The sequence below is a fragment of the Lissotriton vulgaris genome, chromosome 12, assembly GCF_964263255.1.
Source record: "Lissotriton vulgaris chromosome 12, aLisVul1.2, whole genome shotgun sequence".
Lineage (NCBI taxonomy): Eukaryota > Metazoa > Chordata > Amphibia > Caudata > Salamandridae > Lissotriton > Lissotriton vulgaris.
Genome location: NC_141700.1, coordinates 42130265 through 42157685, shown reverse-complemented (window position 1 = coordinate 42157685; position 27421 = coordinate 42130265). Strand labels below are relative to the sequence as shown.

Sequence of the window (27421 nt, the reverse complement as noted above, 5' to 3'; positions counted from 1 at the left end):
CGGCCGGCCAATCCGGTCGCGGCCGACCGGAAGTCCCGCCTCCCGAGCTGCCGGCGCATGGAGCGCCCTGCCTGTCCGAATCAGCCCGGGTCCCCAGGAGGGGGCCGGGGAGAAGGAGGAGTGTGGCGCCTGTTGCGGGGCCGGCGCGACAACAGGAAACAGCGCCCCGGTGCCGAAGGAGGGAAGAAGAGTCCTGCTGCCGGGCCCTGCAGCTGAGGAGAGCCGCCGCATGAAGGAAGCCGGTGAGTGGGTTGCTGAGCGGGGGGAAGCATGTGCGCGAGTGCGGGGGGGGGGGGGGGGGGGGGGAAGCATGTGCGCGAGTGGGGGGGGCGGGCTTTGTATGTGTGTGTGCGTGCGTGTGTGTGACTGTGGGGGAGGGGGGGTGTGTGTGAGCGAGTGTCTGTGTGCCTGTATGTGTGTGCCTGCGCTCGCCTGTGTGTGCGTGCGTGCATGCAGAGGGGTGGCTCCACTCTGAAGCTCCACTCTGAAGCTCCACTCTGAAGCTCCACTCTGAAGCTCCACTCTGAAGCTCCACTCTGCACTCTGAAGCTCCACTCTGAAGCTCCACTCTGAAGCTCCACTCTGCACTCTGAAGCTCCACTCTGAAGCTCCACTCTGAAGCTCCACTCTGAAGCTCCACTCTGAAGCTCCACTCTGAAGCTCCACTCTGAAGCTCCACTCTGCACTCTGAAGCTCCACTCTGCACTCTGAAGCTCCACTCTGAAGCTCCACTCTGCACTCTGAAGCTCCACTCTGCACTCTGAAGCTCCACTCTGAAGCTCCACTCTGCACTCTGAAGCGAAGCGAAGCTCCACTCTGCACTCTAAAGCTCCACTCTGAAGCTCCACTCTGCACTCTAAAGCTCCACTCTGAAGCTCCACTCTGCACTCTAAAGCTCCACTCTGAAGCTCCACTCTGCACTCTAAAGCTCCACTCTGAAGCTCCACTCTGCACTCTAAAGCTCCACTCTGAAGCTCCACTCTGCACTCTGAAGCTCCACTCTGCACTCTGAAGCTCCACTCTGCACTCTGATGCTCCACTCTGAAGCTCCACTCTGAAGCTCCACTCTGAAGCTCCACTCTGAATCTGCACTCTGAAGCTCCACTCTGAAGCTCCACTCTGCACTCTGAAGCTCCACTCTGAAGCTCCACTCTGCACTCTGAGCTCCACTCTGAAGCTCCACTCTGCACTCTGAAGCTCCACTCTGAAGCTCCACTCTGAAGCTCCACTCTGAAGCTCCACTCTGAAGCTCCACTCTGAAGCTCCACTCTGCACTCTGAAGCTCCACTCTGAAGCTCCACTCTGCACTCTGAAGCTCCACTCTGAAGCTCCACTCTGCACTCTGAAGCTCCACTCTGAAGCTCCACTCTGAAGCTCCACTCTGAAGCTCCACTCTGAAGCTCCACTCTGAAGCTCCACTCTGAAGCTCCACTCTGAAGCTCCACTCTGCACTCTGAAGCTGCACTCTGAAGCTCCACTCTGCACTCTGAAGCTCCACTCTGAAGCTCCACTCTGAAGCTCCACTCTGAAGCTCCACTCTGAAGCTCCACTCTGCACTCTGAAGCTCCACTCTGAAGCTCCACTCTGCACTCTGAAGCTGCACTCTGAAGCTCCACTCTGCACTCTGAAGCTCCACTCTGCACTCTGAAGCTCCACTCTGAAGCTCCACTCTGAAGCTCCACTCTGAAGCTCCACTCTGAAGCTCCACTCTGAAGCTCCACTCTGAAGCTCCACTCTGAAGCTCCACTCTGCACTCTGAAGCTCCACTCTGCACTCTGAAGCTCCACTCTGCACTCTGAAGCTCCACTCTGCACTCTGAAGCTCCACTCTGAAGCTCCACTCTGAAGCTCCACTCTGAAGCTCCACTCTGAAGCTCCACTCTGAAGCTCCACTCTGAAGCTCCACTCTGCACTCTAAAGCTCCACTCTGAAGCTCCACTCTGCACTCTGCAGCTCCACTCTGAAGCTCCACTCTGAAGCTCCACTCTGAAGCTCCACTCTGAAGCTCCACTCTGCACTCTAAAGCTGCACTCTGAAGCTCCACTCTGCACTCTAAAGCTCCACTCTGAAGCTCCACTCTGCACTCTGAAGCTCCACTCTGAAGCTCCACTCTGAAGCTCCACTCTGAAGCTCCACTCTGAAGCTCCACTCTGAAGCTCCACTCTGAAGCTCCACTCTGAAGCTCCACTCTGAAGCTCCACTCTGAAGCTCCACTCTGCACTCTGAAGCTCCACTCTGAAGCTCCACTCTGCACTCTGAAGCTCCACTCTGAAGCTCCACTCTGCACTCTGAAGCTCCACTCTGAAGCTCCACTCTGCACTCTGAAGCTCCAATCTGAAGCTCCACTCTGCACTCTGAAGCTCCAATCTGAAGCTCCACTCTGCACTCTGAAGCTCCACTCTGAAGCTCCACTCTGAAGTTCCACTCTGAAGTTCCACTCTGAAGTTCCACTCTGAAGTTCCACTCTGAAGCTCCACTCTGAAGCTCCACTCTGAAGCTCCACTCTGAAGCTCCACTCTGGAGCTCCACTCTGGAGCTCCACTCTGGAGCTCCACTCTGGAGCTCCACTCTGGAGCTCCACTCTGGAGCTCCACTCGGCTCCACTCTGAAGCTCCACTCTGAAGCTCCACTCTGCACTCTGAAGCTCCACTCTGCACTCTGAAGCTCCACTCTGCACTCTGAAGCTCCACTCTGCACTCTGAAGCTCCACTCTGAAGCTCCACTCTGAAGCTCCACTCTGAAGCTCCACTCTGAAGCTCCACTCTGCACTCTAAAGCTCCACTCTGAAGCTCCACTCTGCACTCTGAAGCTCCACTCTGAAGCTCCACTCTGAAGCTCCACTCTGAAGCTCCACTCTGAAGCGCCACTCTGAAGCGCCACTCTGAAGCGCCACTCTGCACTCTAAAGCTGCACTCTGAAGCTCCACTCTGCACTCTAAAGCTCCACTCTGAAGCTCCACTCTGCACTCTAAAGCTCCACTCTGAAGCTCCACTCTGCAGCTCCACTCTGAAGCTCCACTCTGAAGCTCCACTCTGCACTCTGAAGCTCCACTCTGAAGCTCCACTTTGCACTCTGAAGCTCCACTCTGAAGCTCCACTCTGAAGCTCCACTCTGAAGCTCCACTCTGAAGCTCCACTCTGAAGCTCCACTCTGAAGCTCCACTCTGCACTCTGAAGCTCCACTCTGAAGCTCCACTCTGCACTCTGAAGCTCCAATCTGAAGCTCCACTCTGCACTCTGAAGCTCCAATCTGAAGCTCCACTCTGCACTCTGAAGCTCCACTCTGAAGCTCCACTCTGAAGTTCCACTCTGAAGCTCCACTCTGAAGCTCCACTCTGAAGCTCCACTCTGAAGCTCCACTCTGGAGCTCCACTCTGAAGCTCCACTCTGAAGCTCCACTCTGAAGCTCCACTCTGGAGCTCCACTCTGGAGCTCCACTCTGAAGCTCCACTCTGCACCTCCACTCTGCACTCTAAAGCTCCACTCTGCACTCTAAAGCTCTACTCTGCACTCTGAAGCTCCACTCTGCACTCTGAAGCTCTACTCTGCACTCTGAAGCTCCACTCTGCACTCTAAAGCTCCACTCTGAAGCTCCACTCTGAAGCTCCACTCTGAAGCTCCACTCTGCACTCTAAAGCTCCACTCTGAAGCTCCACTCTGAAGCTCCACTCTGAAGCTCCACTCTGCACTCTAAAGCTCCCCCTTTGTCAGCGTTTTACCGTCATTTTCTTTATCAGTCTTCACCCCGTTTCGCATGTTAAAATAGAAAAAAACATTTAATTCCAGCAAGCGTTCTTCATTGAAAGCCAGTCTAGGCAAAAACGAAAGTAATAAAAAGTGAAACTGATACGCCACTCCACACACAGCAAGCAGCGCGCTCCCGAGGTGAAATCTGACAGCCTCAAAGCGCGCGTCTGCTATGTGTCCACATTCCTAGGTACAGGCCAATACGGGCCACAATAGGTCTGAAGCAGACACCTTCAATGCTCACGCATTGAGGGTAGGTCTGCTCGACCTAAAAACAACTAGAGTGTAGAGGTTGGAGCCTAAGCAACTTATAGCCCAATCAGATAAAGAAACAGAGCGGTAGAGCACAGCACTCAGCTCACACGCGCCCGGGGAGGCTCCAATGTGTTTTACGAGGGTTTGTGTTAGTTTACGTACCACATCAGGAACGGATATTAAAAAAAAAAAAATACAACGACTAGAACGCACCACGAAATAATATTAAAGAGAGGCCTGTGAGCGTGCTTGCACAGGGCATTGGGCAGCCGGAGCGGAGCTGTATTGAACTCCCAGCCCACCCCCTCCATCCCCCATTTATTCCCACGTTCCGGTTAAGTGCCCTTGGAAAGTTTAACTGCGCGTATTACGGCTCTGGCACCTCAGCTAACTACGAGCGGGTCTGTGAAGAGAAAGAGGTTATAAGCAATCATTGACAGCCCAGGAGGGCACGTCTCAGGGGGAGGGAGGGGGGCGGCTATTGCCACAGGCCTTCCAAGGGGGTCCTGGGAAAGAAAGCCTACAGCTGACATAATGTGCTCCCCCAACTCCCCACACGAGCCAAATCACCAGCAAACATCATTAACAGAATAAAAGGAAATTGGATGTGGAACGTGGGAATGAAAATGAATCGAATCCCAGCTCCTTCAATAGGCAAAAGTGCGTGATCCTGGGCAAATCTAGCTATAGATCATAAAATAGCGCATAGGATGCGGCGCTTTAAAGCTGGTCTTCCTCCTGTATAAAGCTCCAGAAAAAATACAAAATTAAAATCAGACAGACTGGCTTTGGGCATCAAAAGAAGCAGAAACTGACCGGATCGCAAGAAGGAGTGATTATTTCTTAAGAGAACGCGACAACATGGACACACTTTTTCCAAAACTAGACACATTTTGCACGAGACAACCAGAACGAGGCACAACAAACCTACACCGCGAGGGCTAAGCACAAACATTTCAAAACTCCCCTTCAAAACATCACAATATTAGAAAGGAGATTTTTCGAAGAATGAATACTAACGTTCCCATTATGCTATGCATTCTTAAACCATCATGTTCTAATTGTAAACTTTACTTTGAAGACATTGTGTTTTCTGGGAGATGTAGTCCATTCAAGTGCATTGAATCAAATGGGCCTACTTTGGTGATAACAATGCAACGCACGTGAAAGGAAGGATGAGAACAGAAAATGTGGTCTGTAATGGCATGGACTGAGGTGGCATTGCCCAAGCCATGCAAACACAACAAGATGATGGTGGAGCGCTGAAACTTTTCAAATACTCACCCCCAGTCAAGAGATCTGACTTGAATCAATCACTTTTTGCTCACCACGCCACCCCAGTTTGGACCCAGCCATATGCAAATCAGTCGTGAAACTGCCCTCCCAGAAACAAGCATCCTGGGACCAGTGCCCGCTGTGCCACTGGATCCAAGCTAGCCTGGCTGATATGGGGTGATACCCGATGACCGGTCCCAGGATGCTTGTTTACGGTCCAGGGAGGACCTGGCTTGGCAGTTTGGCCTTCACTGTTCCCATGAGGCACAGAGTCAAGACTGATTTGCACATGGCTAGGTGCAAATTGGGGTGGCGTGGTGGCTAAAGAACAATGATGGATTCAACCCAGATCTCTTGACTGGGGGCAAGTGGTTGAAAAGTGTCCGCGCTCCGTCCATCATCTCTTTGTGTTTGCTATCCCTAAAGCTGTTATTAGCCTGCAAGTGGTTTCAGCCCTGATGAGCAGAGCAAGAGTCTGCATTGTGGCAATTTCGCTTTGTAACATTAGCAACCAAAATCCAGTTATAGCACGCACAGACCAGACACCCACTTTAAAACTTCCCCCACCCACACACACTCTCCTACAGTCTCTTCCAGGGATTATATTGTATGAGAACACAATGCCAAGACCTGCCAGGTCCTTCTGGCAGCACAAGCGGGGTCGTTTGCACATTTGTAGAACCTTCTTCTTTCACACATCAAGACTGTGGAACGGTCTCCCAGCAATGACTAGAACAATCCAAGATCGCTCGCAACTCAGGAACTGTCCGCCCTCCCAAAATGTGTAGGGTATGCCCAGATGTGGGTCCCTTGCTCACTTTGCCACTGGATTGAAGCTAGCCTGGCTGAAGAGGGTTATTAGCCTGAAACCGGTCCCAGAATGCTTGTTTCCGGTCCAGGGAAGACACGCCTTTGTAGTTCGGGCTGGACTGTTCCCATGAGGCACAGGGGCAAGACTGATTTGCATATAGCTGTGTCTGAACTAAGGTGTCAAAGTGAGCTGAAGAACGATGATGGATTCAACCCAGATCTGTGACTGGGGGTGAGTGTTTGAAAAGTTTCAGCGCTCCGTCCATCATCTCCTTGTGTTTGCTTTGTTCGCCCTCCCAAGATGGCCATGGAAGACACAGAGCTTGGGATCAAAGGCTCCCCAGAACTGAAGCCAAAATGCCCCTCAAGGACACCAGGCTCGAGCAAGCTAACTCCAACTGTACTTCGCTCCACTCTACGCATAATCGCTATTAAACTCTCCACTGTGACACGATGTGTGCAGCCTCTGCCAATCATGCACAAAAACATAACACTTCCTACACTTCACTCCCACACCCTTCCAACCACACACGCTGCTAAGCGGAGGCGACAAATGCCTCACTCAGTTTCACTACATTTCACGCCAAGATGGCGCAACATTCAACGTAATAGCCCAACCATGGTCAACTCGCACAACTCTGAACCACTTCCCTCAGACCACACTACCACCCAACACCCTTCCAAAGACACCCAGCCGTGTGAAACCCATCAGAAAAGAACTTAATCAGGGATATTAAGTGCTATATAATGCAACAAGAGTATAATTAGCATCCCACCCTTGACTCTTCTGCCGGGCTTCATCAGTGGTCTTTTTTTTCTGCACGCCACCACGCCTTCATCCCAGAAACGCTACTACTCTCACTACTGCATGTAAACAAAAAAAACCATGCACCTTTACTTGCACCTTCCAAGCCTCTTTTTCTAATTCTCTTTCAAGCACTATCTTCGTCCAGTGCTCAGGTGTCCTTTTGGGGCTTGAAGTGCCAGATAAAGTGCACCGCTCACAACCTTTCAGTAAAGGTACAGGGCAGCGGAAGTGCTTTGCAAAAATATCTTGAAGTTTTCTTTCCAAACGTTTTAAAGGCAGCGCAAAAAGAAAGCCTGACCAGGATCTAGAGTGTGGCCAGTCAGCCGTAATTTGGAATGCTCTCCATGTGAATTGTTGACATCCAAGAGTTGGTGAACTAGAGAATCAACAGAGAGAGGAATAGCAGGACTGGGGAAGTTACTCAAGACTGACAAAGGGCATCTTCAGGTCTAGGGGATACAAAGTAAAAACATGTTTTACCCAGCCACTGTCACAACGGGGCCCCCCAAATGCTTCCACCCACACCTGCAGCCCTAAAGTCTGTTTATATCAGATAGTTTACACCAGTTTTGCAGAGGGCAGTAGTATAACTTACCTAATGCTGCCTCCGCTTTTATGTTCCTGGAACCCCCTTGCTGGCAACTCCACAGCACACCCTGTGCTCATTGAGCTTTTGTGCAACCGGCCTTGTTGCGTCTGTGATCACAGGAGCATTTCCCCTTCTTCTGCCACATTAGATTACGTTCAACTTTGCAACAGAAACGTATTGCTAAACAGGCAACTCGTCGCCACAGATGTGCCACTAAGTCTGTCTCCCCCTCTCACATCCATCCAGGTTTTATTACCAATTGTGTATCTGGAGTAGGGTTCCGGAGTACTGTAACTAGATGCACCACAGCATCAGATCCAGCTCAGTACTGCCATTGAGCACCCCTTGCATTGCCCCCTCTTGCACCACAGCATCAGATCCACCCCAGCACTGCCCTAGATTTTCTACAAAAAACACAGTTGATGGTCAGAATGTAGAACAATGTCATACATTCACCCCAGTACAAGGATCTGGGCCTAAATCCATCGTTCTTTTGCACTCCACAAAACCCTGGGTTAGACACTGGCTATATGCAAATCAGCTCTGACCCTGTGCCTCTTGGGAACAGTCCAGTCCGAACTACCAGGCCATGTCTTTCCCAGACTGGAATCAAGCATCCAAGGACCGGTTTCTGGCTATCAGCCTTCTTCAGCCTGGATAGCTTGACTCCAGTGATGTGGAGAGCCTAGATTTTCTACAGCATCAGATCCAGCCTAGTACTGCCCCTCACCTCTTTCAGCGCCCCCTGCATTGCCCCCTCTTGCACCACAGCGTCAGATGCAACCCAGTACTGCCCCTCAGCACCCCTTACATTACCCCCACTTGCACCACAGCATCAGATCCACCCCTGCACTACCCTGGATGTTCTACCTCATCGGATCCAGCCTAGCACTGCCCCTCACCTCTTGCAGCACCCCTTGCATTGCCTCCGCTTGTACCACAGCGTCAGATCCGCCCCAGATGCATCACTGTATCAGATGCAGCACATTACTGCCCCTCAGCACCCCATGCATTGCCCCCTCTTGCACCACAGCCTCAGATCCAGCCCAGCACTGCCCCTCTTGCACAACAGCATCAGATCCAGCCCAGCACTGCCTCTCAGCACCCCTTGCATTGCCCCCTCTTGCACCACAGCATCAAATCCAGCCCAGAACTGCCCCTCAGCACCCCTTGCATTGCCCTCTTGTACCACAGCATCAGATCCAGCCCAGAACTGCCCTAGATGCACCACAGCATCAGATCCACCTCAGTGCTACCCCTCACCTCTTGCAGCACCCATTGCATTGCCCCCTCTTGCACCACAGCATCAGATCAGCCCAGCACTGCCCCTCAGCACCCCTTGCATTGCCCCCTCTTGCACCACAGCATCAGATCCAGCCCAGAACTGCCCCTCAGCACCCCTTGCATTGCCCCCTCTTGCACAACAGCATCAGATGCAGCCCAGGATTGCCCCTCAGCACCCCTTGCATTGCCCCCTCTTGCACCACAGCATCAGATGCAGCCCAGGATTGCCCCTCAGCACCCCTTGCATTGCCCCCTCTTGCACCACAGCATCAGATCCAGCCCAGAACTGCCCCTCAGCACCCCTTGCATTGCCCCCTCTTGCACAACAGCATCAGATGCAGCCCAGGATTGCCCCTCAGCACCCCTTGCATTGCCCCCTCTTGCACCACAGCATCAGATCCAGCCCAGAACTGCCCCTCAGCACCCCTTGCATTGCCCCCTCTTGCACAACAGCATCAGATGCAGCCCAGGATTGCCCCTCAGCACCCCTTGCATGCCCCCTCTTGCACCACAGAATCAGATCCAGCCCAGAACTGCCCCTCAGCACCCCTTGCATTGCCCCCTCTTGCACAACAGCATCAGATGCAGCCCAGGATTGCCCCTCAGCACCCCTTGCATGCCCCCTCTTGCACCACAGCATCAGATCCAGCCCAGAACTGCCCCTCAGCACCCCTTGCATTGCCCCCTCTTGCACAACAGCATCAGATGCAGCCCAGGATTGCCCCTCAGCACCCCTTGCATTGCCCCCTCTTGCACCACAGCATCAGATCCAGCCCAGAACTGCCCCTCAGCACCCCTTGCATTGCCCCCTCTTGCACAACAGCATCAGATGCAGCCCAGGATTGCCCCTCAGCACCCCTTGCATGCCCCCTCTTGCACAACAGCATCAGATCCACCCCAGCACTGCCCTCACCTCTTGGAGCGCTGCAGCAGCGCCCCCTTGTGCAGGTGGCTGCGGTGGCTCGGCGGGGCTCTCCAGTAGCTGGGGTCTGACATGGCGGCCTCCTTTGTTCAGGCTCCTGCAGCCCCCTCATCCCCGGTGATGGCGCTCTGCGGCTCCTGGGCTCACGGGGCCCCTGCAGCGGCTCCTCCAGACCCGGGGTCCGGGCACCGGGGCTGCCTGGGTGGGCTGCGGGGCTTGCCTTCCATGGTGGCTAGAGTTCAAGGGGTCAGCAGGGCTCTGGGGTCCCCGATCAGTCAGTGCACACTCCGGATGGGGGCATCGGTCCTTGGGCCCCACATCTAGCCCTCCTGCCTCGTATACCACGGCCCCAGCCCCTCTAGCACCGCCCGCCCGCGGCTAGCGCTTCATCCCCTGTCTGAGGAGCACAACCGGCCATGCACAGGAAGCCCGGGCGGTGACATCATCAGTGCGAGGGGGAGGAGCCAATGGACAGCTAGAGGAGGGGCGCGAGACAGAGGGAGGAGCCAATGGGCAGCGGAAGGAAGCCCGGAAGGTGATGTTTTCAGTGCCAGGGGGGAGGAACCAACGAGGAGCGAGGGGAGGGGCGAAAGACAGAAGGCGAGACCAATGGGCAGCAGGAGGAGGAGCGCGCGGCAGTGGGCGGATCCGTCTGAACCATCCGGCAGCGGGAGGAGGAGCGCGAGACAGGGGGAGGAACCATTTTAGAGGAAGAGGCGGGGAAGGGACCGCCAGCCCTGGGAAACAGGGACAGATCGTTGCTCGGGGGTGGGGAAGGAACCGTAGGGGGGGAACAAACCGTCACGGAATCTCGGGGGATGGAGAGGGGCGCTAATCCGAAGACTGGAGGGGGTGCACAGAGCACTGGCTGGAGGGCGGAAGTGGGCTGAACCACCGGAGTGGGACCACTGGGATGAACCATTGGGATGGAAATAGGAAGTCACGATTGTGTCGGGGTGGGACCATACAGGGGAAAGAAGGGGGTTTACACCCAAAAAGAGAAAGGAAGATCTATTGTTTGCGAGGAGGCTCATCAGAGAAAGAGGAGGTTCATCCTGTGGGGAGGGAGTAGTGTTGTGAGGGTGAGAAAGAAACCACTGTATCTGAGAAGGGGGGATTTACCATCCGACAGAGAAAGAGGATCTAGCACCGTACAGAGGCAAGATGGCTTGGTTCCACTCTACAGGGTTTAGGGAGGCCATTGCACAGGAGCGGAGCAGACCATTTCACAGAGAGGGGGTGTACTGCAAGTGACTCTACCGGGTTTGGGGATGCCATTGCACAGGAGCGGAGCAGACCATTTCACAGACAGGGGGAGCACTGCATGTGACACTGTACAGGGGGGAGATTTCATTATAGGGAGGGAGGGCATTTTGTGCGGAGAGTGGAAGTGGAACCATTGATCTAGCAGAGAAAGAGAAAAGTGGAATCCTTGTGAGGGCTTTACGTGCTACAGCGGAGGAGGTTCAATAGCAAACCAGCCTACAAGAATGTAAAGCGCTCTGATACCCCACTGGAGAAGTGTGGCTCACCGGTTAGAGGAGGCAGACCCGGACGCAGAGGTCAGACCTGGGACCAGGGTTCAATTCCCGGCACGGCAGGGTCTTGAGCTCAAAATGTCCACGGACTCGATAATTCTCGCCTCGGTGCCTACTCGAATCATGGGTTCACACTCTGCAACTCTGGGCAATAGCTTGCTAAATCTCCACTACGGCCCCACCGTGATGGGATGCCTGGCTTTCACCTTGGGGATGCCCAGTAGGGGTTATCTCGCAGGGAAAAGCCAGGACGGGTTCCCAAAGCAAGCGCCTTTAGACCTTACGGTGAAGGGCGCTATATAAGAATGTATGATTTGATTTACTCAGGGTCATGTTCACGCTATAGAAAAACCAAATAAATAAAGAAGGGAAGTTCAACCATTTTAAAGTGAGTGATGGTATAATGAGTACTCTTCAGGCAAGTAGAACAACAACCAGTGAACGCGGAAGGCAGATGAGGCTCTATTGTACTAAGATGGCAGCGGGGTGAAACCTTCACACGGTAGCAGGGCTGGCTTTAGCGCTGTTGGCGCTCTGTGCGACAATGTCTGTTGGTTCCCCTCGCCCCCCCTAATGACCACCTCTGCCACGGATTCCCTCACTAGCACCCTTTAACAGTGCCCCACAAGTCTCCGTAACCACTGACTCTCAGATTCATTCAGTTTTATAGCACCACTCGTACCAGAGGTGTATCAGCATGTTACATCACATACACATTGCACAGAGACAATCATACGTGTAAATCAGTATATATGAAATGTTACATCTGACAGGACTACAAGGTGTAGTGTCGGGGTAACATATCATCGATACTGGTAGGCAATATAGTTTGAGTTCTTATTCTGGAAAAGCCCAAATTCAGAATTTAAAACGTAACATCATTGTTAGGGGTTCTCTTTAATAATAAGAATCGTTTTCTACCCAAATGAACCATTTTTACAAGATTAGGATGATAAAAGACTTATAAACAACAAGTTTCAAAAGGAGCTTTCTAACAGAAGCAATAACACACTGATCTATTTACATTATATGTGCTTTGTTGTTTGCAAAATACACGTTCTTAGCAGCAGGCATTTTAACCCTCTGTGCTACCTTAGTATGAGTCAAAACTTCCCAGACAAACCTCCGGTCTCTTTCCAGCAAGACTATTAATCACCGGAGTTATCTTGACATTTTAATTGATGTCTGAAAATTGCTCGGAGGCCAGGTAACGCAGCAGCAGGTGCTTCTAAAATGATAATATACATTTTAAAAAATTACGCCCCCACCCCAAGTCAACGCCTGGTGCGGTGACACCGATCGCACTGCCCTAGAGCCGGCTCTGCAGGGTAAGAACTGTTCTACAGAGACTGGAGGGGAATTCCTTCTAGGCGTTGTGGGAGTAATGTCAGTTTCTAATGGAGTGGGAACTATTTTGCAGGTTGAGAAACACCCATGATAGAAGGGCCGGAAATGTAGGGACAAAGTACAGGTGGTGGTGATTTGGTGAGCAACGGGACACACCACATTGAAAGAAAATGACCATTCTGCAAGGCGAGGCAGTAGGAGGCAAATGCATTCTTGGGGGACAGAGGAATATATTGATAAAGGGTTCCAAAATCATGGAGGAATATGTTGCAAAAGTCTTCAAAGAGGTGGGGTTAATTTGATTGAATTTCTGGACAACTCTGAATTGCCTGACCAATATATAGAGGGAAGTAGGAGAAAGAAAAGCAGAACCCCTTACTTAAAGGTTGGACCAGAGTACAGAAACGACCTTACAGTTGCAAATATTTATCATGTGTCACGGTCCATTTATCAATTGTGGTAGTCCATAGTGGTGTCATAATCATGTGTCACAGTTTCAGTGGCTGCTAACCAAGACTATTAATTATTGGCTAGTCTGATGAAACTTGGTGGGCTGCTGGTAGGTTGCCAACCTCTCTAGTTGTTTGGATGCACTACCATCTGGAAGAGGGGGCACTCGTACAAAGGGCTTGGGTATTGGGGCATCAGTGAGAGACGAACACGCTCTTGTGCATGGATTGGCCAGTCTACCCAGGGAAGAGAGGAGGGCCACACCGATTCTGAGCTGAGGACCATGTCCGAGACGGAGCAGGCATGTGAGCAATAACTCAAAATAGAGGGTTTGCAATTCCACAAAATGTGGGGAAAACGAATCTGATGGGGGAGTAACCAATCTTCTGATGTAGTGGAATATTCTATAGAGGGAAAAGGGGCAGATGAATTGCCACTATTGAGAAAAGGGTCTTTTGAGGTACAGGACATGAGGGTATACTTCTGCTAGGAGGGGGGTGGAGAACTCCAGTTCTAAGGGCATTGTCCTCGCCATGAGATGGGAGAGACTATTAAAGTAAGGAATACAGCAAGGAAAAAGAGTGGGAGAAAATTATCACTGAGGGGCGTACCATACTCAGGCCCAGTTGGGGACAGGAGGTAGAATCCTTATCCACTTAGAGGATATACCATTTACCTTTCTTTAGAGGGTGGACCTTAACCAGTAAAATGTGACAGAAGCAGTGGGAAAATGTGGTACTTTCAAGAAAGTTCTATGAACATAGAGATGATAAATAAGGCTATGGAAGGAGGCATTTCACATTGAGCTTAGTATGGGATAATGAGGGGTGCCTCTCTCCACTGCAGCTTAGCCTCAACCTCTGCTCAGCCATGACTAATTGTGTAAACCCACCAGCTGTGCAGCCTTTGACCCTTGTGTTGGCTGTGTGCGAAGAACACTTTTAAAAATAAATGTATCTTGAACTTCACATTGCAGTGCATTGAAGCGACCTTGACATGTACGGTGATACATACTCCTATTGATTGCCATCATTTTTGGAAGAAAATATTATTAGTTGAGTGTTAGGATAAACCAAATTAAAGTCAGTTTGCAGTCCTAGCCCTACGTGTGTGTAATATGCTTATTATCTATTTGAATCGCGTAGGGCCGTCTCTGCCTTTCATGCTAATCTACTGCTCCTTGTTAAACTAAGTCCCATTAAGTTGAGTAACTAATGCACATTGTTTATTTCTCTTGGATTTCACAGGATAGTGCCAGCAAGCACTACATAGGGAAACATAAGCATTACCTCAGAGTATACAATTTCTAGACTTCCTTTTACAGACAATCGTTTATTACAGTTCTAACCCCGGAATTACCATGAAACAGAATGGAGTTCATTGCCAGACGTGTTAAACAAACATACTATACATTATTTGTGTTATTCCAAGCCCCTGGTTGCCACAGGTGGTTGCCAGCCCTTGCCATGCCCTGGCATGCAGGCCTCGTATTACAGCTGGACTGAGCAGGCCTTTGTCCCCTTGTCTGGCACGGCAGCTGGCCCAGGCTGCTTTGCATACGCTGCGGAGCGTGCAGCGAGCGCCAGACAGAAAGAAAAGGGCGGGAGCCAGTGGGGGAGGGGGAGGGGCCAGCACTCTGCCATCAGGACTCAGGGGCCCTGAACAATGCATACGTGGAGCGGGAGGGCTGAGTCCCATGAGATGCAAACAGATGGCGCCTGAGATGTGGGACACAACCTTGGGTGTTGCCCCAGCCTAACCCTGGTGCAGGAGTGTGCCAGAGATTAGCTGCCAAATCCACCTTGGCCGTGGCAAAACCCAGCTTTGGCAGGAAGCACGTAAAGTTACATTGACCATTTTTTTTTTTAGCTTATGCAACAACTGATGTGTGTTTTGGCGCTTTTACAAAACGAGTTTTAAAAATGCACGCCTCAACCGATAGTGAGATGTTATGCAGTGACCTAGTAAAGGTCCGTGGGCCCAAATGCAAGTAAGAAACAAGCATTGGAAAAGCCAGTAGGTTTTGAAGGGAAGTCTTCAATGCGGGTTTTTTTGTAATGGTTTTTGCAAAGCTTTATTGACGGTGGTGTTGCTGAACCCTTGTCAGTCTGAAAAAAATCAGTGTGTAAAAAGTAGAACTCATTTTTGGGTCTCCAAAACCACTCATTGCCAGTGTAGCCCTTGCTCTGGGTAGAGCTAGTTTGTGTGGCAAGTGATTCTTGTGAAAGGGAGGTTTGCCATCACTCACAATGAAGTTAGCAGGGCTCGAGTCGGGGTACCACGCGGGTGGACGGCGTCCCCCAAATTATTTTACCGGGAGCTCGATAACTGGAGCAAATGGAGCCACACCGCCACTCTTTGGCCTCTCTGGGGCAAGATCGGAGCCCATTCAGAACGCTGCACACGTTCTGGCTTCTCTGATGCAATCCCATCTAAGGGGTGAGCGACTGGAGGCAATGAGTCTGATGGTGCAAGCCACCTTTCATGACGTCACTTCCTGTCGTGACGTCAGCATCCCCCCACTTCTTTTTTTAGGACTTTTGCCCTGGAAGTTAGCCAACGGCTGAAGTGAGCTAGCCCATTGCTCCATGCTGTATGCTGTAGTAGACGGAAGGAAGATGTGAATGACACAGTAACAGACCAATGGATGAAGAGGGTTGGCCATGCTATTCCGGGGGGATCTGATATCCAGAAATCAAATTAGGTCTCAAAGCAAGAGCATGTTCAGTAAGCATCTCTGAGGGTCTTTCCAGCTCTCTATTGACAAATGGTTTCTGCTGGGTCCACTTGCAGCGTATAGTTATATTATTTATTCTATCGCTATATATGCAGAGCAGAGGGATGAAAATATTAAACACAACCAACAGACAGCTCAAAACACAAACAACTCCTAACCAGTAAATGGCGCTGCCCGACCCAGTCGGATGTCCATAGAGTCTGCTCTGCAGTCTGCACTTTCTGAATAAACACACCCCTTGTGCCTGTGACTCCTGGGGACAAGCAATCCCAGGCAGGCGTCTCACGGAGGCAGTGTGAGGGGTAAAGACTCAGAACTCAAGCACCGAAAAATCGATAACAGTAAGTGAACGCACATTTCAATGCTTTTAGGAAAAAAAAATAAGTACTTTAATCATATATCACATCAATAGTATGCACAAACAACATGGTGGCAAGCTGGCATTCAATGAATAATACTTGGGTAACTACAGAGACAAACAAGCTTTGGAGTTAGGCACAAGTGTGAGCTCACTGTGGTGACACACTATGCAAATGGAACTACAATGCACTACAATATATGCATAATGTGTGAGTCATAGCAATAAAGTTTACTGTAGAGTTTGAGGAGGCACAGTGTCAATCACACCATTTTCAGAAACTGATTTGCTTTGCATCCTGGAACTTGAAGCCCTGCTTTTGTAGTGCTATAAAATGACTACAAATACCTGAATACAAAGAAATAACTTGAGCCGGATGATGTACGTATGCAGTGACCTCAAAAACCTGAGCGCTTACTAAGAAACGTATGATGACACTCACAACTAACACACGCAAAATCTATGTGCACCGACATGCGGGACACCAAAGAACACATTCTAAATAAATATGTTGATACCGCAGTTGGACCCTGCTGCCCTCGCTTTCACTCATAGATATAGATCAGTCACCAAGCTATTCCTAACTCTTACTTAATTCACTGAAACGCCACACTGTGGCAGTTCCCTAAAAGGCTCCATTATGAGAAGGAATATTTGACATATAACATTGTTTTAATTTGTAACCTATTACAAATCACTTTATGCAATATAACAGTGTAACAATTGTTGAGGTGTAACAGTTGTAATTGTTTTTGAACTACCATCAGATATTTAAGGTTGGCTTCTTTTATTTTTACTCTACAAATATTTTCATAGCAGTATACGCAAATATGAAGACTATTTCTAGCTTCTTATCAGTACACTTTTAGGGAGCAATGTAGACAGTGCTTAATTTGAGCCGGTGGTTTCCAGTGCTCAGCACCGGCACTTAATTGTCAGCACCGGTGCTTGTGACAGTCTGCCACAAGGTGGCACTGTCTGGCCATTTTAGATGTGCCCACAACAACAGTTAAGTATTAATTCGATTCAATGATATCAAAATGGCTATTACCTGCCGCCCAAGTCATTGTTATAGCTTCAGGGGCCTGAAATAGTCCAAATTGTCACACTTGTAGGAGTGTGATGGTTAATAGTTGAGTTGTTACCATCATTGGCAACCCTGGCAGGGGCAGTCTGTGGTGCAAGCTACAGTAGCCTCCTGACAAGAGCCCTGGCACTTAATTTTTTACAAATTAAGCACTGAATTCAGAACATTACGGGTAGTCTGCCTGGTGGGATCTCTGAGCGGCCTACGGTGCATCTATTGGTTTATTATTTATCAATATATTTATTAATGTATTCATGAAGTTTGCAAACCACCAGTGCTTAATTTGAGATGGTTGTTGCAGATTTGAGCACGTTGACACTCTTTTTTTGTAGTCTGGTGACTATTTATCGATTCCAGACTTTGACCCAGAGCAAAAGAGAGAAAAACAAAAACTTTGGAAAGGAGGAGAAAGGGTCAGCAGACAATGTGCCGGCGTTTATTTCTCTGACGGACAATTCCATCGTAAGCTGACCCGAACCGAAGGCTGTAGGTCTATTGACCTGGGGTAGGAAAGGCTCAAGTGCTATAGATCTGTGGTAGGATGGCTATAAGCGTATGACGTGACATGAACCATTACAGAAGTTGACCACGGTGAGTCAGAGGTCGGATACACCCAAACCAGTAGGATAAAAAGATCAAACAAATGATTTTGACCATTTAAGTGTAAAGAAACAATGTCTTTGATATAGTAAAAGTTTGTTTGCAAGTTTTTACTGCACAAATCAGAAAACAATACCTAACCTCAGCATAAAGCGTGTAACTTGTTGAGTGTCACGACGTGTGGTTTTCACATTGTTCTGTGTGTTTGTGTTGTACAGCGCAACAGGATCCCCAAGGCGTGTTGCACAGGAGCATGAAAACTGCTGACACAGCTATAGCTCCAGGCATTCTACCCAGGACAGTGTGTTATCATTTCCCAAGAGTAGTTTTTTAGTCTTGGGTTAGAGATACTCTGTTATTAAATTAAAACCTGCATTCTGCGCCCAATCGTGTGAATGTTAATTGTGCTAAAGAACGGTTAAGAGTTTATCATCTCAGCCTGGCTTTTCCTGATCCACCTGTCTCTCTTCTCATTTGCTTTGGTCTTTGTGTTTGTAGTGTTTTGAACACAAGATGGTTGTGAAAACAAATGTATAGCGAAAAATGAGGTGATGTGTTGGTGGTATCCACCTCTGGGAAGCCATATGTCGGGTTCTGTTTGAGCAACAGCTGCCAGTGGCTTAACGGCCAGGTATTGTATTGAGTGTGCCTCGATCTGCTGTGCCTTTGCGCTATTCGCTGGCTTGTTATAGAAGATCTTTATTTGGATAAAAGAAAAATATCCTTAAAAGCTTTTCACAGTAAATCCTCAAGTCGGTACATTTTAATTGAAAAATTTCGAAACATATTTTACCACAGTTGATCAGTAAAATCGACCGACACCTGTTACTCAATTTATGTTGCACCTTAAAAATTAAAACAAATATGTAATAGACAACAGTAACACTTAATAAAGGAGCAGGAGGATTTGATATACTGACATTTGACGGCTAAAACTCATAAAACCCAACAATTTTAAGAAATTGGCCACTGATGCCAAAGCGCAGTCCATGAAGATAGGTCGCTAATCGGTGACACTGATATAACAAAATGTGACTAGTTATAAACCTATTTTATTTTTAATTTTTGGTCTTAAAACTTAGGGCTAAAATACAGCTTAAGTTAGACCACTGGACAAGACAGAGCGGGGGGTTACTGCTCCTTCCGCCTTTGCTGTAAACATGCGGTGTGCATCCCTAATATGTATTGTAAAGGCAATGTTTAGAGCTATGTTTTCTGGGCACAGAGAGGTGATAATTGCCTGTCTACAGGTCCGAACACCCAACCTGTTCCACTCTGCTCTGAGTTTGCGTCTGCGTTGAGACATAAGTGCGGGACATAAGAAAGCTTGTTCATTTGTTTTCGATGCCTGTTTGATGAGACATTCTGTGACTTGTCTGTTACTTAGGTTCATGGTAAGTCCTGCTTGTCAAGTTCACTTCCCATATACGGTTATTTTACCTATGTACCTCTTTAACCTGAGTACCTTTCTGACTTTCGTAGATTGACCTGAGCAGAATTTCCTAAAGTTAGGGCTTGTGAAATGACTGTGTTGAGCAGAAGGCTCTGATGGGGTCTCCAGGTGGGTTCAGGGGATCCAATCAACATTAACTAATACCCAACTTAGGGAACAAAAAGGTTCGGAAACTGTTGAAATAAGTTTTCAAAAGAGACCAGTATCAAGTCCATGACATGTATGAGAAACCGTGGCCTAGAATAAACGTATGGGCATTTGCATGTTGCGTTAAACATAAAGGGAACACAGATGATGTTGGATTGTTGTTAAATGTTACTGCAGTGTATCATTTTTGCATTATTGCACTATTTCCACTCAGGGAAGCAGGGAAGTGAGATCTGGTCTAAAATTTTATTATGGAATCTAAATTTGGTATTTACGGATACTGTACCGTACAAGTTGTCCAGCACTGGAGGGCTGGTCCGAGATTTAATTATCAGTCACTTTGAGTTCTACAAAGAACAACACCTTCTGCCAAAGAAGCAAGTAACTCTGACGATAGCCTCAAATTAAACTATGCAACGATCATTCAGTTGATGGAGGGATCCTATCCTGGCAGCCAGGTGATGTTAGCTCAGTCACAAATTATAGTTCAGTTGTTGGGGGACCCATTTAATATCACACCCAAAAGAGCGGGCAGTGGTGGCGGTTTTCTGAATGTAGTGACTGGACATCAAATGATCTCCACTGGACATTTGGCACAAGAAGCCATATGAGGTAAATTGTCGTCTGAAATTGGATTATGGAAGCTGCTTCTTTCCTCTTTCGGTGTCAACAGAGTCGGCCAGGTTTACGGGCCATGGCTCAACATCAGATGTGTCAGTGACTAAAGAGATCGCGGTTTGCTCAGCTTGTTGATCAACATCCTGTGCAAACACATTTGAATTTCCTGAGTCCTGTGAGGATCCAGGTCTGGTATCAGCATCGAGCAAACACAGTGAAAGATAACCCACTCAGGCTCATTATAAAGGGTAAGCCACGGGGGCGTGGCTAGCAGCCAAGCATGGCGGACGCCTAGAGTGAGAGCTCCCGAGGGCACTGCAGCCTTCTGATAAATCCGTCATTTTAATCCGACACCTAGCACGCCTGAAGCGGCGGCGTTCGGGTCCGGGACCCAAGCGGTGTCACCGGTCCAATTTGTGAGGGAATCGGCGCACCGGAGCCTGATCTACGTCGTCTGACAAGTCAGGGCCTAGGACCGGAGGAACAGCACCGGTCTCGAGTGACATCCAGGCCCCGGCGGAAGTGAGGCCGGGCCGGCTGTAGAAAGTGAAAGCACCCCGGTACCTGCCCGGAACCCGGAGCAGGCCTGACACCCCCGGCGTCATCCAGTGGCGCGAGGACTACCGCGATCATCAAGCGGGACCGGAGCAGCACCAAGGTCAGTGGGACCCCAATCTCGGCCGCGCGAAGCGGTACAGACACCCCCCTCAGCGCGAGAGCCTAGCGGACGGCGGAGCACCACGGGGCACCATCGGTGAGAACAACACTATCGCCCCAGTCTTGAGGGAGGCAACGTCGGTGCCCCAGGGGGAAGGCGCCATACCAGCAGCATTGGTGGACCTCAGAGGGGACCCTTAGGACCCGCATACTGCCGGCAACACCGACACAGAGGCAGAAAACTCGGGGAACGGGGGGGCGGCTGCCCGGACCCAGAACCAACACTGTCAGCTGTGGACGGGGGGGTGAGGAGCACAGGAGCCATCCCAGCCCTGAAAGAGGGCATCGGGGGCAGCAACTCAGAATATCCCAGTGACTCACCGACACCCGCGCTGACACACAGGGAGGCTTCCGCGGACACCGGAGGGGGCCACTCCATCCGCCACCTACCAAACTACACTTCTCTGGCTAACACCCACTAACGGCGACTTCGGACGGAGCGCAGGTCACGGTCCCGCAGGGCCTATCACTGGATTTCATAGGCCCCAGCACCATGGCGGGCAAAGGCCTCAGGAGTGGGTCCACGCAAGGTAAATTGGACAAGTTCGCCTATGGACACCAGGGTCAACAACAGAATACTGGGCGATCCTCCACAGGGAATGCCCAAGAAGCAGAAAAAACGACAAAAATAACGCTGGAAGACATCATGAGAACGCTCTCGGAGGTGAAAACGACGGTGGGCGCCATCTCCTCAGATGTCTCCCTGCTGCGAGCGGACTTTCACAAAATGGCGGAAAGGGTCTCGCAGGTAGAAGTGGTCACAAAATCGCTCGTGGAGGACACCTCGGAGCTACAAGTGGCAATGGAAAGGATGCAGAAAGTGACCAAGCTCCTCCACGACAAGCTGGACGACCAGGAAGGGCGTTCAAGACGCAACAACGTACGTATCCTTGGACTTCCTGAGACGGAAGGGAAAGGGGCCATGGACCTCTATGTAGAAGACCTCATCAAAAGCAAACTCCAGCCCAAAGGCCTATCTCAATTCTTCTCGGTAGAGAGAGCACACAGAGTCCCGGGGGGTCCGCCCAAGACCGGGGCAACACCAAGACCGGTACTGGCCCGGCTCTTTAATTTCAGAGACAGAGACGCAATTCTACAAGCGGCAAGAAACTCGCCGCCAGTACGGATTCAAAATGCGACTTTAGCGTTTTTTCCGGACTACACGGCGGAGGTGGCCAGGCGACGCAAATCCTTCACGGAGGTCAAAAAGGCACTACGAGACAGAGAATTGCCATACTCCATGATGTTCCCTGCTAAATTACGGATAGTGGCCGAGGGAAAGACTTGGTTCTTTGACACACCAGAGGTTGCTCAAGAATGGCTGGAGGGCTGGAGACCGACGGGACAGCGACACCGCTCACAGCGAGACCGACCACGACACCGTACTGAAAGACCAACACCCAGTCAGTCCTCCCTTCCGCCGCATCAGGGAGGCGAGGAAGTAATAGAATCGGATCTTGAGAGAGACCCGCTAGACTCTGGACAAGTGGCTCCGGTGTGAAACTGAACAATATTGTTTTGGGACTGTGTGGGCCGCGGGTGCCATGATTCGGACGCGGCTGAGTAGGGTGGGCACAGGCGGTGCCCAAAGGAGACTCACCAACCCCACGAGCAAGTGAGATGTATAGGGGAGGGTTAAAGCACTCTGCACAGTTGGGGAAGCGGGCGGGAGTTAGTCCGTGGAGCAGGGTAGCAGGGAGGGGGGATGGGATTGAAGTTTACATGTTGGGATGTTTAAATTTGTTTGTAGTCGTCGTTTCACACCTACATTGCACTATCGCCCCGACGTCTGTGTATCTCCAACGCAGGGCGGCACAGATCGACACATGGGTTACGCCACTGCACACGTTGTGTGCAAAACTCCCTCTTCAGCTTAATGGCCAGGCCACTTAATCACGCGCCCAATGTGGGCTCCTCCACAGCCGGGGGGGTTCCCCCACTTCGCATGCTGACGTGGAATGTCCGGGGCTTGGGTGACAAAATCAAGAGGGGACTAGTCCTGCAGGCCATAAAACGACAGAACCCAGATATAGTCCTCCTACAAGAAACCCACCTCACGGGGTCCACCTGCAAAGCTCTAGACAGACGTGGCTACACAATGACGGTACACGCAGACTTCACTACTGGCTCCAGGGGAACAGGCATACTGGTGAGAAAGTCTTCCCCCTTTATTGTAACCCGCAGTGTGGCAGACGATCAGGGCCGCTTTGCTGCGATCCATGGACAGTGGGAGGGCAAGGCTCTTAATGTAATATCAGTATATATTCCCCCAGCCCTACACTCTGTGGCCCTGCCAGCACTGGGCAGGTTCCTTCTTGATCTCCCCGATGGTGACACGATTGTTGGGGGGGACTTTAACGCAATCATGGATCCACTTAAGGATACCTTTCCCTCTAGGTCCCGACCCCGAGATGCTGCACCGCTGTCGGACTTTGTGGAAGCACTAGGCCTTACAGACATCTGGCGTCACTTGCACACTGAGACCACACAATACACTTATTACTCGGCGGTACATAATAGCCTTTCTCGTATAGATTACTTCATGGCGTTGGGTCTGGGACTGGATATGGTAGACAAAGTGGACACACTACCCAGGGGAATCTCGGACCATTCTCCTATTCTCCTATCGCTTACCACCGGGGGGAAAAGAAAGGCCCGAATTTACCCGATCTACCCCAATTTTTTAAAAATCCCCAAGATTCGGAAAAAACTGAAACTGGTGACAACGCAGTATTTTGCGGAGAACACTGGCACGGTGGTGTCACCTTCCACCCTATGGGAGGCATACAAAACGGTCCTCAGGGGGGCGGCCATTTCCACGATTACGGGACACAAACGGGACTCACGGAAGGACCTCACAGACTTAGAACTTGCACTCGACACAGCAAATACTGCACACATGGCAGACCCCTCCCCGTCCACGACACACACCCTCACGATTAGACAACAACAATACCTAGCACACCTCAAAACGACTGAGAAAGGGTATATAGCAAACACTCGTCATAGGGTTTACGACGTGGGTGATAAAGCGGGTCGTATGCTGGCCTGGTTGGATAGGAGAGGGAATGGAACGAGAGGTATTCAAAGGCTTCACACAGAGGAAGGGCGAACACTGGTACACCCAGAAGAAATAGTTTGCGAGTTAGCACGACACTATCGGGCAATATACACACCAGAACGAAGGGTCACACGGCAGATGGCAACGGAAACTCTCGCAGACATTACTATCCCCAGCATCGCACAAGAGGATAGGGACGTCCTAGAACTAGACCCGACGGAGGAAGAGATCCAGCTGGCGATCCAGGCGCTGCAGTCCGGTAAAGCACTGGGCCCTAACGGGATACCGGTGGAGTGGTACAAGTCCATGGCCCCACACCTCAGTGCTCCACTACTGGCCATGTACTTAGAGAGCAGGGACAGACTAGAGCTGCCGCTCGATCAACGCACAGCGACGATTGTAACGATACCCAAACCGGGGAAACCCCCGACAGAATGTACCTCGTATCGCCCGATATCATTATTGAACATCGAGGCCAAGATACTGGCTAAACTTCTAGCTACCCGCCTACTGCCCCACCTCCATACCTTGATCCACCCTGATCAGTCGGGCTTTATGCCCCATAGAAGCACTGCGATGAACCTAAGACGAGTACACGGAGTGTTGGCCCGAGCGCACCTCCTCACGGAGCAGGCTGTGATTCTCTCTCTCGACGCTAAAATGGCGTTCGACTTGGTAGAGTGGGAATATCTCTTTATGGTACTGGAGCGTATGGGATTTGGGCCAAAATACATAGCATGGGTACGACTGCTTTACACAAAACCCGTCGCACAGGTAGTAGCCAACGGCCACATTTCGCCGTGTTTCCCACTGGGCAGAGGGACTAGACAGGGCTGCCCCCTGTCCCCCCTACTCTTCGCACTGGTACTCGAACCTCTGGCCATACAGATCAGATCCACACCCCTGTTCGCGGGAATCAAATGGGAGGAGGGGTGGGAAGACAAAGTCTCGCTATACGCGGACGACATGCTCATCTACATGACCACACCTGATACCGGCATCCCAGCCCTTCTAGACTTATGTGACACGCACGGGCGAACATCGGGCTACACTCTAAATTGGTCAAAATCCACCTTATATACCTTGAAAGGCCCGGCGCCGAGAATACAGGGGAACTGTCCGCTGCTTACGGCATCGACTTCATTCAAATACTTAGGTATTGTTATCACAAGCGGGGAAGCAGACTTTTTTGTTCACAACCTGAAGCCACCCATAGATCGCCTGCGAGCAGATGTTAAACATTGGGCGGCCCTGCCCCTGACCCTACTGGGAAGGGCGGCATTATACAAGATGATGGCCCTCCCGAGGCTCCTTTATGTCCTCGAAAATACTCCCCACCTGGTACCACCGCGCTACTTTCAGCAGATTGTGGCACTGGTTACTGTCCTGCTCTGGAATACGGGTCCGGCACGTATAGCGTACGACAAGCTTGTAAAAAGCTGGTACGAGGGGGGCATAGCGCTCCCCAACATTCAGCTATATTATTGGGCTGCCCAACTCAAAATTATAAACTACTGGATTCACGCCCCGAAAGACGACCCGGCCTACCGGGCGGATTGGTCGCAACTTGGGACGGACTGTATGCTGTCTGTGCTCTACAACAAGTCACAACTGAAGACCCTGACTGGCCCGACCAAACACACGGCGACCCTCTGGCACATGGCACAGGCCCGTCTAGGATGGGCAGGTCGAATCACAAAAATGACCCCCTTGTGGGACACAAAGACACTGGGAAACCTGAGGGGCTGTAAGGGGTTTGAGCGATGGGATTCCATTGGCATCTCTACAGTAGGAGACCTCTGGGACACTGACACAGTAATACCGTTTCCGCACCTACAACAACAGTACAATCTTGGCCCCACCGAGACATTTCGATATGTCCAAATTAGACATGCACTACTGCAAGCAATCCCTACAGGCACCACTCTACCGGACTCCTCCCCGTTGGAGGACAGACTGCTAACGGAATTCATGCTCCAAAGCGCCACCTCCCTCACTTATAAGAAACTGCTTAACAATCTCAAAGACCCAACGCTAAAACTTAAAGAAAAATGGGAAAGGGAACTAGGTGAGACAGACGAATTCGAATGGAATGAGGCGCTGGCCTCCCCGAAGGAGGTCGGAATATCTAGTAGGCTCAGATTGGTACAACTTAAAATCCTACACCGCATATACTACACCAGGACACTGCTGCACACAATACAGAGAGCACCACACCCCTTTTGTTTGAGAGGCTGTGGGGAGGAGGGTACACTAATACACACACTATGGGAATGCCCGCGAATACGCGAATTCTGGAGGCAGATACTCCGCTCAATCTCCCAGGCCCTTAAACTCTCCATATTACCTGAACCGCGCAAATGCCTTTTAAACATCTGGGACCCCAACGACTTGGGTAGATACGACCTGATTTGGGCATCATTGGCTATGACAGTGGCTAAGCGGGATATAGCGCAGAAATGGGGAGCGCCGGACGTACCCACTGCCAGTAGATGGGCCAAGAACATGGACGTCCTAATGGTGACAGAAAGAGCAGTTTACGTGCTTCGAGCAGCGCCACGGAAGTGGAACAAGGTCTGGGCGGCATGGAACAGATACAGAGGGGAGATATGTGAACCCCTACCAGAGGGTGAGGACTCAGACTCGGAGGGGGAGGAGGAGTAACTGAATGCAGGTGTGGCAGGTGCCTCAATAGCGGGACAATGTAACATGAGTGGCACTGACCTGGCAGTATTCCACAGAGCAAGTGGAGACACAGGAAACTAAGAGATGTGGGTGAACAAGGGGCGACGACGACTAGTGGGGGGGGGGTTAGTTGGGAAGTTTGTTGATAATGTTTTGCAGACAAAGGGAAGCTGACATCACTGATACATGAGGGAAGGGTTATCAGGAAGCTGTGACTTGCACACTGTAACGAACAATTAATGTGTATGTAGAACTCGAGAGGCCATGGGCAGCGCAGTCCGGGTTACCGGAAGGCCGATCGTCAATTGTAGAAATGATGATTGACACATTATGTAACGATTGCCGGACAAATGTATGCAACTGATTGACCACTATTCCTTCCTGTCAATAAAGTTTAAAAAAAAAAAAAGGGTAAGCCACAGAAAATCTTACGCAATGAGGTTTTTACCTAGTGCAGCGTCACCGGCTTCCAATGACCCCTGGTGCTGTTCGGAGGATTTATGGGGAGTTAGGTCTCACAGCCGTCGACTGCAACCTATGTTCATGTCCGGTCTGGTGGCTCAGTGGACTAATGCATCCACTGCAGGAGCCTGTGTTCGACATCATGGTCACAGGTTCAAATCCAGGCAGGTCCACTCAGCCTCTCATCTTTTCGGAGGTCGATAAAATGAGTCCCATTGAGTTGGGTAACAAAAAACATCTGTAATTCCGCGCCAAGATGCCCTGTTAGGGGTGAACATGCACTTTACAAATACAGATGTTATGTGTTTGTTCCCCAAGTTTAAATAGCTTCTTCTGGTCCTGGAAGTGTTTATCCTTTCTGGTACTGGCCTCTTATGTTTCTGTTCTTTAATTTACATTACGTTGTAAGTTCTCACATTCATTCCGCATGTGCTCAAAGTCTTTTTCAAGGCTACTCTTGGTGGGTTGATACC

At 50.5% G+C, this 27421-nt stretch overlaps 1 protein-coding gene across 9 annotated transcripts in view; it reads right to left on the bottom strand.

Annotated features, from left to right (window-relative positions):
• The window catches only part of MAST3 (microtubule associated serine/threonine kinase 3), a 189584-nt gene that overhangs the window by 117641 nt on the left and 44522 nt on the right, over positions 1–27421 (bottom strand). Inside the window, exon 1 of one of the 9 annotated variants that reach the window (XM_086946988.1) lies at positions 9680–10146. The exons of 5 other annotated variants lie outside the window; for them this stretch is intronic. In XM_086946988.1, the coding sequence (XP_086803114.1) occupies positions 9680–9762 (83 nt within the window). In that variant the 5' untranslated portion in view covers positions 9763–10146. Of the gene's footprint in view, positions 1–9679; positions 10147–27421 lie in introns of those variants that run through there. 3 more of the 9 variants (XM_086946991.1, XM_086946987.1, XM_086946990.1) reach the window with 3 other exon arrangements.